We start from the raw sequence: 11,853 nt of genomic DNA on the forward strand, positions 1-11,853 counted from the left end.
CCCCCCATTGAAAATAGCTCTGTACGCCAATGCTTGAAAGGCCAGCCTGCCCAAAGACTTAATTTGGATTTTTTAAGATCAGTGTAAGGTATGATGTTTATAGTAATCATAGAGGCTTATTTTAAATGGGTTTTTGTGAAAAGAATGAGTAATATGACATCTGAATTTGAATATATGCATAACACATAAGTTAAACATAACAACAGGTTGAGCATGCTTAAAAATCTGTCAGTATAATAGATATACATTTAAATATTATATATATTATATAAATATGATACATAGTACATACCTATTATAATCCACAGTCTACACAATATTATAATCAACGATCGATGAACATTTCAAGTATGTTGTAGGTAATAAATATTAAGTAATAACAATTATTAAACAATTCACTATTGGCAGATTTAGTAGAGAAGATCCTAAACTGCCGAACATCAAGCCAATCCAAAAAATGTGTGTTGGACACACCACTCAAAGTCATAACTAAACATATATGTATCATTATGTAAGCACACAATGTATTTTTTTGATGTATCAATTATAAATATATGAAAATAGGAAGGTATTAAATAAAAATTTTAAAAAAATATTATAAACTCAAATTTTGCCTTATGTTATTAATGTAAGAATACTGTTGCATATCTTTTGCTGCTTGCTGAACGCCATAATATATCTGACAGTTTAAAGAGTTGCACTTCAATTCAAAATTCCTCCCACAGCACGATCGACAGATCTGTTTAAACATATAATATTATGTATTATTTGAATATATATTTTTTTAATATTAAATTATTTGATTTGTACCATTTGTAAATCATCTTGTTTTTTAGTCCATTTTGATAATAAATGGTTAAGCTGTACAATTAAATACTGAGGATTTTGTTGACATTGTTCGCAAAAACCATGCTGTGATAATTTATTACATAAAATACAATTTTGTGAAAAAAAATATTGAGATAGTGTTTGTTTCCGATTTGTTGTTGTAGTAGTAATATCCGGAAAGTGAAAATTATATTTACGAGGTAATTCTGAATACCTGAAATAAATATATAAGCAAAACAGTTTTTCATCAATCAATGATTTGTGTACTGTAATAATTACCATTTATTTATGTCTACATTGAGCAAAGAAAAACATCTTTGAAGTGGCGGTATTATTGCTCTTGTGATATAGTATTCTGCATTTATCCGAGCAGATTTGTCTGAAATAAAATGTCTTGGTGACCGCACAAGCTTTATTAATGGTAAACCTTTTGGTCCGGCTACAATAAGGTATGGAACTCGTTCTTTTTTTAATGGTTCAGCACGTCTGTCTACTGCAGTCCATTGTCTAAGATGAAATCAGTAGTTCATATTTCAAAATATTTTACAGTAATAATACATTAATGAATTATAAAAATTTTTTTTTTAAATGTACTTAGCCAATTCAAAAGCAGGTACACATGCACCTGGCCTATAACCATTGCGTCCTCTATATTCTCTAGCAAAAAGAAAATCTTGGATGTTTACATTGCCTTTGAAAATCTTTTTGAACTGTTTATCAATATAACATTTTACTGCAGCAACATCTTTTGTTTCAAATAAAATACATAGACTTTTTTCTAAAATCTAAAACAATAATGAGATGAAAATAAATGAATAAGGTTTAAAGCTATGATGATATTCTAGTTATTTTATAATACAATAAAATAATAACCTTTGACACGGCAGGACACCCATCACGGCGTACAGTTTCAATGCCTTTAGCTTCATACTTGGGTTTTTTTTGTTCAATATTTTCATACATAAATCCACAATATCTTTTTTTTGTCTACATTTTGTAGCATTAAATAATTAACAAAAAAAATATTTGTTTATTTATTAGTACTGGAAAAGATAAGAAAACTTACTTGCAAAATACAGGGAAGGTATACTTTTTCAAATTTCAACTTTATGGGTATAGGATTATCTTTAGTAACAATGTCAGCCATTTCATTACCAATTTTAAATGCGGCTTCTTTAGACCGACCTTGTAGTAATACAAATATAGAATCAGTGTCGCCATAGATAACTTTTGCATTCCATCTTTTTGTTGATTGAATTAAAGTTATTGCTCTTTCTAAAGTCTCACGTCCTTTGCTTACGACACTATCACCAACCTAAACATCCAAAATAATTTTTAGAACTAAAAAAATAAAACATTTTATTTCTATTAGTACCTCAATACATGGCATTCTTCCAGAAAAATTAGCTGAAGTATATCCATATGTGACATTGGCAATTAATTTTAAGCCAAGTTGTTGGGCATTTAGTACCTTATATAGATGTTTATTATTTTTTTGTTCTTTCATCAAATTTTTTACCTAAATAAATTTTTTTTAATTGTTTAGTGTAAGTAAGTAAATAAACAAATATTATAGCAAACATATTTTATCATCATTGTTTACCATTATTCTGGTGTCTAATATTTCTTGTAACATGGATGGTAGAATTCCTTTACGGATGTTTTTCTTAACAAATGCAACTCCAGACGGAGAAATTGTTATATCATCAGTTAACTTGAGTAAGGTTTGAAAAGGTACGTTTAACTTAGTACAGCCAAATTTAAATACTTCTGTTCTATTTATATAGAATGATAGTTAACATAATTTAAAAACAATTCACAAATATGGGAAGTATTAATATATTTTAATTTATTATTAAATCTTTTACTTACTTTCCAAGAAGGTCAATATTGCCTAAGCATGTTGAAAAACAGTAGTTATAAGCTATAATGATAGAAGGGTATAAGCTTTGAAAATCTAGTACAATGACGGGATCTGTATAAAATCTTGATAGTTAAAAAAATATACATATATTAATATAAAATATATAACATAAAGGTAAAAAAAAAAAATTATTGTAAGGAATGTAATTGTTTATACTTTGATTCCGGTTCCATTATTAACGGTACACTTTGTGGTGCATTCATTTCAGCTTTTTGTTTTATACTTGGTGAAACCGCAACATAGTTCTTATTTTTGGCTAAACGTAACATCATTGATTCTACCCTAAACTATAAAGAGCACTAATTAATAAAAAATATTTATAATTTGAAGTTATAATATTATTATAATCAATTGAAAAAATAATGTCATCAAATATCTTCCAAGAGAAACTTTTTTGAAAAATATCAACATATTCAGAAAAGCCATGAGTTATTTCAAGAACAATAACTTACTTGTGAACCTCTAGACAGTACTTCGTAAAATTGTATGCCAAATAATTTTGCAAGTTCACTTGTTCGACCAATTATATCTAGTTGTTGCAAAATATTTATTGTGCTCTCAACTTTGAACATATAATAATCTATAGTCAACCATCTAAGTATAATACATAAAAGTAAATCACATAATAACTTGTAATAAGTTTGTTTTATTGGTATAAAGTACAACACAAAAATACATAATAACTGTTGAGAACCGGAAGCCAAGATTTCTAATATTCTGTCAGAATCCCTCAACCAGTGCAATATCAATTCATAAGTCATTGGTATTATGCTTAAAAACATGTAAGAAAAGGAATCAAAGTAATTTAACCATTCAAATGTTCTATTTTCAATTTAGCTTATGGAACAAATCACTTTTATGACACATTTTTACCTCATTATTGTAGTAATAAAGTATTTTATTACTTATTTGATATTAAACATATTCAATATAGGTAACTAATGTTTATAATTTATATAAACATAAGTTATAAGTGAGGAATGGATTTTATTGTAATTACATAGTTTTACCTAGTCGTAATATCTGATATCTTTACATGTTTTTTTAACAAGTAAGTAATTGGTAAATATTTAGGAAATATTTAATTTATTTTAAATTTTGTTTTATTTAACTTTCAGTAATTAAGTATCATGTAATGCCATTCTTTTCTAAAATGTTTTTACTTATGGTTTGTTTAGTTTCCTATGTCTATTTGAAATATTAAGTTCTTATACATAGATATTTTAAACATAAAAAAACTTCAATTTATTGTATAATATTGGCTAAGTTAGTTCAACTTCCAAGAAGTATACATCTATTACCTGTATAAAAGAGTATTGTGATCCCACCAAAAAGAGAGTGTTTGATAAGAATAATTAGGTACTCTTTGATGTAGTATAAGGTATACCATATTTTCAAATTTATAACTTTGAACTGCCAACTAAAACAAAAAAGTTACTTAAAATAGGTTTCAACAACTTAAGCAAATTTGTTTAACTTCATGTCGCAGTAATCTCCAAACATCAAGAACAATTCGTCCTTTGATTTTTAATTCAGAATTTGTAATTTCTTCATTATACTCGGAGGTTTGTTCATTTTCCGTAATTAGTCTAGATAATTCTTTAATCATATTACGTCCTAAATGACGACATCTATCTCTCAAATAACCCCAAGAATGCATTTCCATCTAACATTAGTGACAAAACAATAATGTTATTGATAAATCAGTATTCATTCAAGCTACATAAAACAAAATTCAAAAAATGTTTGTATATTCTTATATTCTTAATTATTCTCACTTCATAGCCACAAATAACTTCAGGATCCCAATTGATTACCAACTGAAAAAATGTATTTACTAACTCAATTTCATCATTACAAACAATAATCTCTGGTTTAAAATTTGAAAAACCATTAAAATTGTTATTTATTTGATTCACCAAAATAGAACCTGATAAATTTAAATGTAAATAATACATTGAAAAATAATTAAAATAAATCAAATCTTAAATTCATATATTTACCAGTTCTTAACAAATTTTCTGACATATTCAAAACAGTATAAAAAATGCCTTGTATACAATCATATTCTGGATCTGGATTCAAATTAATTCTAGTTTGTGTGTGTAATTCCATTGTTATAATAGTAAGATTGTCGCTCTAGATAAAAATTAGTCATATTTTTAGTCGTAATTCCATGAATTAATAACAATTAAAATAAAATACATTTTTTGCACCATCTGAATCAATACAAAAGTTATGGGAACTTTCACCAATATGTATACCATCTAAAATATTACTATCTGAACTGTTGGTAGTTCTAAGTGAATTAAAAAATTCTGTTCTGGAATCATTACTTGTATCTGCCTAAAACAGAATATTTTTTTTATGTATTAATGTGTTTTGAATAACTTTATTTGGACAATAGTATTGTGTATTTTCTCACATTTAATGAATCCAGAAAAAGAGTGCTAAGTTTTCTTTTTGATTTTGAGCATTTATTCACTACTTGCATTGGTGTATAAGGTGAAGAGGTATAGAATTTGTTTTGACTAGAATTTGGTGTTACACGATTGATGTTTTTCAACAATATTGATTTTGAAAGCGAATCTGGAGTTATAAGACCTTTAAGTTTAATACTTTCTTCATTTTTTTTTTTACGTTTATATCTTGGATAACGCGTTTCTAACCATTTTAAAGCCATTAAATATGATGGTGGTTGCTTTAATGGTTCTAAAATTATAATGCTCTCAGAAGCAAAAAAATGTATATCGTTACTAACAGGAAAACTTAATGACAGTTGATCCTTTCTAATATTTTCGATGACATTATTATGTTGAAAATGAAATTGTTTATTGTATCGAGTGTTTTTAAATGTATCAATGAAATTCAAAGAGTCATCATATGAAGGAGGTTTAAAACTTAATGTCCACAATGTACTTGAAATACTAGTATTATTATCAACATCAGTGAAAGATTCATAATTTATTGTGTTATTTTCACACATTTCGACAGAACTATTTGAACTACGAAACATATCACTTGTTTGATTACTGTTTGTTTCTTCGTCATAATTATTTACTATAAATGTTCTGAAAAATTTACAATAGTCTATATAATTATAATTTAACAATATTATAAACTGATATTAACTGATCATTATCGGATGAATGTAAACTGATATTATCCACATCAAAATTGGACTTAATTGATAAATCCTTTATCTGAGTTTGATTTGAAATATTAGTATTTTCTGAATTTTGAGATAAACTATAACATAGAAAATGGTAATTAATAATGAATGAGAACTAATATACGAGTAATAATATTGTTAAGTAGTAGTTGAATTAATGTAAAATACTTTTCATTTAACTCCATCATAGATGCAGACAATTCTTCATTTTCAGAATCGTTTCCATCTTCATTAGAAATGTCGTGACAGAGAATACTATCTTCATTATTAGAAGAAATGGTTTCCTTCATTAATAAATTCATTAAATCAATGCTTTGACTATCCCCTATAGGATATAAGTATATTTTGAAATTCAGTTAATTCATCATTGATAGAAAAATAAAATAAAATAGGAAAACATGCAAATAATTGATAACTTCTGAATTTCTAACACAAAATGCTTGATGTTATTGATAAGCATTTATGAAATGAATACTTAAAACCACAATAAATTATGTATTTTTTATCAAATATGGTGTTTTGCGGGGAAGTTGGGTATACTCAATAATACTACACATAATATAGAATATATTAATACATTTATAGGTTTAAAATAGATATAATTTATAACTTACAAGAGGTTTGAGACTGGAAAACTTGTGATAAATTAATTACTAACTCTTCATTCACAGATATATCTAGCTCTGTCAATGTTTTTTTCGTTACATTTTTTTTCTGTAAAACACAAATGTTTTAAATAATTCATACTTAAGTATAAAAATGCATATTTTATACAGCAACTACTATGAACAATTTTAAAATTTTAATAGACATGCCAAGGTGAATATAATTTTTTATAAACTCCAATTTATGCTGCTATAAAATTACCTATGTATTATTTTTAAATTAATTAGAATTTATATTAAACTGAGATGGATTGGATATTTTCCAAGCAAATAAAACCATTTTAAAAAATAATTAAAATGAATAGATTATGATCTAAATTTTAAAACATTGAACAATTACTTTTATTTCTTTCATTTTCTTTTTTAGTTCAATTCCAAACTTAATTTCGGTACTCGATGGAACAGTTAATTTCCTTTCTCCACTGAATACTTCAAGTCCTTTCCTTGTTATGTTCAAGTCTGTAGATAATTTATTTATTTGTTCCCGAATATTGACTAAACCAGAATTTTCCAATTCCCCTATAAATATTGAACCAAAAATATAAATAATTATGTTTATTAAGTTTTGGCAGGAAAAAATGTTTATACCATTTATCAATATAGGATTTAAGATGTGGATAGCTTGCACATCCATTTCATTAGTACATCGACTAGTTTTTGAAAGCCTACAAATATAAATGATTAAATAAATAAAAGAATAAAAAAAAAAAATTAAGCAAAACCTCCATTCAACAAAAGCCAACTAGTTAGTGTTTGAATTGGTACAAACAGCTAAGAAGTACTTTATTTGAATTTAAAATGTTTCCAATTGAAACCTAGAAATTTAAATTAACTATTATCTCTAGATTGAAAAAAAAATGTATACTATTGAATATTGATATTAAAAATCAATACTAAATCTATTGGTAAGAACTATAGAAAAAATAATTGACCAACAAATATTTTTTCCCTAACTTACCCTTGTTCAACAGAATTCCTATACTTGACAGCAGATAGTTTTATATAATTCATTCCATGAAGATTATAATCTATCATAAATTGTAAATGATACGGTATATGTGCTTCGTGTGGCTGAAATATTGTGTTACACACGGCTCCATTCTAAAAATAAAAATCTTAATATCACAATATCTAGAAAAAAGTATTTTGTTTACTGCTAAGTATAGAATATAATGTATAAGTGATAGGTGCTCAAATTATACAAATATATTACTTTATATTTACTTGTAATAAATCAACAGCAATTTTAGCCGAATATGGGTTGTAGAAAAGAATTTTTAAAAATTTAGTATTCTCACTATGGTAGCCATAAAACGATCTATAAATATTAATTTTTGAAATATATTAGTGGGCTTATACAGGAATTATTGAACTTACTTTCCACATACTGTAATAATATTATGAATATGCTTAGATTTTGAATTTGTGGATCCAATTGCCAGGCACAACGCTTTATCAAGACTACTTCCCAAATTGTATAAGATCTCTTGATTTCTGGTTTCGTATGATTCTTCTAATGGAATAAATATATAAGGAAAGACTCCATGGATGTGTAGACAGCACTTTTCACCTAAACATTGAACAATAAGTAATGAATCTTTTTAGAATTTGTCCAGCACTCTAAAATATTAATATATAAAGGATAAACCAAATAAACTATTGGCAAATAGGTTTAATTTTTTAAACATATAAATACATAATCCGTATAGTTACCGCTTGGAGTACATCCAAACACTCTGAGAACAGGAACCTTAAGTATCTGCGTTCCCCAAAATTCAGAGTACATAGAATCGAAACCTTCGGCGGGATTACTCATGTAATGGTCAATCGTGACCAAACTCACGTTTTGAACAACGTTAGTGTTCTCCATTGTTGAATAGATATTTCAGTATTTTTTATTATGTTATATTCTAATGGAACAAAGATCCTTTAATTTCCACAAAAGTACAAAGTAAATACTAGATATACTAATCATCATATCAGCATTGATGAATAATAGAACAATGAATGCCTATGGGGATTGCTGAAGAGCACTCATCTGCTGAAGTACATAGTACCATCAGCTAGACGATTATTTTTGAAAGTCCATGAACTGGAGGGAGATTGAAGAATACCATGATATAATAATTTATTATCGCGCTCCTGGATGCTTATCACAGAATATTATTATTATGTCATTATCACGATGTATAGATTAGACGGCTAGGTTCTCTACAGGTACCACGATTTAAGATAGTATCAAGATTTTCAAGAAGAAAAATTCGATACGTATCGATACGAAATAGTTACGTACCACCTCGTATCGGAGTCCGAGTCCGATACGGAACGGTAGGTATCGCTTGTATATTGCACGTGTAACATCTTGAACGCTAAAAATTGACCCGATACGTACCGATACACTCCAAATTCTTTCTTGAAAATCTTGTATGGTTGCCCATCGACTACGGTAAAATAGCTTATCGAACGACCATCAAAATAAATCTTGCAATCAGCTGTTTTTAAGACTACAGCGCTTTTAGCGGAGAAAATAAAGAATATGCAGATTACTTTTACCCGCCTAAAACTGAATATTACAATTTAAGATAGTCTTAATAAATTATTTCTTGATATTTTACTGTATATAGTTTAAAAATCAACAATAATTTTGTTAATTTTTCATAAAATAAAAATGGCGTGTTGTAAACCTTTGTGTCCTTTTAAAATGTCGATTTAAAAATTAGTCTGTTTGGAGTTCCTAAAACTTCTCCTTTAAGGGATGAGTGGGAAAAAATATTAGATGTTAGTTTTCAAACTAACTCTAAAGTATGTCGTTACCATTTTAAGAAAGAGGATGTAGTTGATACTTGGGAATCTGGTACAGGATTTAGTAAGTATACAGTAAATAAAATAATATTATTTAATTATATTTTTATTATATACCTAGCTTCGTGAAGGATACCCATACTTTTACAAATTCATATTTTCAGATATGTTTGAAAAAGCCCAGGCTTGTTAAAGATGCGATTCCTATTGGATTAAGTTTTTTGTTAGCAGCATCTAATGTAATTATCCATAACACTAAAATTATTATTTGAGAAGTAACTTAACATATTAAATTATTAATTACATTATAATATTGATATAAAATAATAATAAAATCATAAAAAAAATGTAAATTAGTAATAATGTCTTAAACTGAACTCATGTTTGATGTTGATCGTTTTACAGGTACAAGCACAACCTCAAGTAGAACTCTTCGAAGATGATTTAAATGCAACCAACATATCACAAAAAAGTAATACCTCAACTTCTAACTCACCTGAAGTATGTACTAATTATAAAAGCAACTAATAATCATGACAACAAAATAATTGTATAATCACCTAATTTTTTCATAAACCTTCTTATTTAACTTTAGTCCATTGGTCACTAATATTAAAAATGAGCACAGCTATAGTGTGTTAAATGAAAATAATGATTTGCAAATTAATTCAATACTTCTCAAGAATCAGTGTCTAATACATCTGGTGAATTGTCGTGAGGTTAGGTTGAAAAATTTCATCGACATCCCAACATCCTTCATCTGAAAATATAGTATTCAATTTTTCTTTTAGTTTTTCGATTTTTTCTTCTCTTATTGAAATGTTAGCTGTTGTAAATCCGCTATTTTTATAATAGGAGCATTTTCTAAATACATTTATATAATAAGTACATATTATATTAGATACTATATTAGTTCAATTATTTAGTTTTTACTTTGAATTTCAATAAAATTTACCTTCAAATATCATGCAATTCCCGCTTTTAGGAGGTTTAATTACTGAGAATACTGAAAGCATTCTATAAAGTTGGAGGAAAGAAGGACAAGAAGGATGGTCGTTTGGACCAGCCACTTGCCGTATAATTCCAAAAAATGTCTGTAAAATAAATATTAGTTTTGATGAAATCATTATCTAGAATCAAGATGATGTAAGTATATACTTTATATTATTTAATTTAATTAATATTTACTTCCATACAATCTTGGTTAAATTTAGATGTCAGTACATATGCGAAATCTTTTTCATACCGTAGATAATGGACTGCATCAAGTGTAGATTTTAAAGTGTTTTTTAAACCCTCGGCAGTATTTGAAGTCAAAAAATCATTTTTCTCAATATAATTATTATTTAAATTTGATTCCCAGCTGTTTATCCAAACAAATGCTTCTTTCAACAACTCGTAATAAAAAAATGAAACATTATATACAATAATTTTGAATATAATTTGGTAATTATAACATTTAATTTTAAAAAAGTATAGCTATAGCGCAACTATAAATTTGAGACCCGAGCAATTATCAAGTGTTGACCCTAAACATCATACAAATTAATACCAATACCATTTTATACCCCTTACTAATACCATACTTTAGTAAAGCCACTGTTGAAGCAACATAATACAACATAACAATTAAGTAATACTTAAGTAGGTACCTATAAGGTGCCTAACTATACACAAACATATAACACATAAGCCACTAGTCACAACACAAACACACAACATATAAAAAACCTCTAAGTCTCTGCTATTTTTTCTAATCCCTTCAGCGGGGAATTTTCTATTGACAGCATCAAACATATCATTGACCATAACTGTAAATTTAATAGTATCTTCACAGTCCTTAAAACCTTCAATTTTTTTTTTCTTATAAAATTCCATAGCATTTGCTACTGACATACTAAATAACTATAAAGGATAATTATTTGTAAAGATTACTTTGAATTCATTAATAATCTAAGGTGGGTATAAATATTTTAGGTAGGTAGGTATTTAAATTTATTATTATAGTTTTTAATAGATATAACATCAGAATAGATACTATGTAATATTATAATTACTAATTAATGTTATTATTACAAATTAACTATACATCTTTACCTGAACTTCATATTTCACTTTCATTTTTGAAAGATTATTAAGCTCAAAATGATTCTTAGTAAGCTTTGGGCATACTTTAAGAATTGAATTAGCTTCAATCTTGAAAATATTAGAATAGTACTCCCATTTTATTGGTTTATTTGAAGGGTGCATCTGAAAACAAAAATTAATAAGAGCATACAACTTCAGGCATTTTTAGGCATTTTCTAATTATTTATATTTTCGACCATTTTCTTTGATTGGACATTTAGGACTGAGAATTTAATACTGCAGTTTACGTGTAGGAATAAACAAATATTAACTATTATTTATTAATTTTTATTTGACAATTCGTATTCATAAATTATTGAACATTTTAGTTATTA

At 26.7% G+C, this 11,853-nt stretch overlaps 2 protein-coding genes and 1 long non-coding RNA gene across 3 annotated transcripts; 1 reads left to right on the plus strand and 2 right to left on the minus strand.

The window, feature by feature from the left end:
• Positions 1-301: 301 nt before the first annotated feature.
• On the minus strand, positions 302-8,801 carry LOC111027538 (DNA polymerase zeta catalytic subunit). Its single transcript, XM_022305936.1, has 26 exons — positions 8,303-8,801; positions 7,967-8,159; positions 7,814-7,907; positions 7,548-7,690; positions 7,178-7,254; positions 6,930-7,108; positions 6,539-6,638; positions 6,093-6,249; positions 5,885-6,001; positions 5,178-5,823; positions 4,958-5,098; positions 4,756-4,891; positions 4,531-4,682; positions 4,230-4,418; positions 4,054-4,172; positions 3,205-3,346; positions 2,909-3,039; positions 2,701-2,814; positions 2,432-2,603; positions 2,204-2,347; positions 1,895-2,143; positions 1,702-1,815; positions 1,423-1,613; positions 1,108-1,335; positions 811-1,042; positions 302-739 (listed from the first exon to the last, which is right to left on the minus strand). The coding sequence occupies exons 1-26, from the start codon at positions 8,457-8,459 to the stop codon at positions 596-598; spliced, it is 4,461 nt and encodes a 1,486-aa protein (XP_022161628.1). The 5' UTR covers positions 8,460-8,801; the 3' UTR covers positions 302-595.
• A 488-nt stretch (positions 8,802-9,289) lies between these two features.
• LOC111027539 lies at positions 9,290-10,527 on the plus strand. Its single transcript, XR_002603795.1, has 3 exons — positions 9,290-9,630; positions 9,797-9,892; positions 10,377-10,527. It is a non-coding gene; the product is annotated as an uncharacterized LOC111027539 (long non-coding RNA).
• Positions 10,528-10,564: 37 nt separating this feature from the next.
• On the minus strand, positions 10,565-11,641 carry LOC111027536 (the record flags this gene model as incomplete). Its single annotated transcript, XM_022305934.1, has 3 exons — positions 10,565-10,786; positions 11,123-11,296; positions 11,489-11,641. Coding segments are annotated over 3 exons (549 nt in total), but the record flags the coding sequence as incomplete, so codon positions are not given.
• Between the last annotated feature and the right edge of the window lie 212 nt (positions 11,642-11,853).

This window comes from Myzus persicae, unplaced genomic scaffold (assembly GCF_001856785.1).
Source record: "Myzus persicae strain clone G006 unplaced genomic scaffold, MPER_G0061.0, whole genome shotgun sequence".
NCBI classification, from domain to species: domain Eukaryota; kingdom Metazoa; phylum Arthropoda; class Insecta; order Hemiptera; family Aphididae; genus Myzus; species Myzus persicae.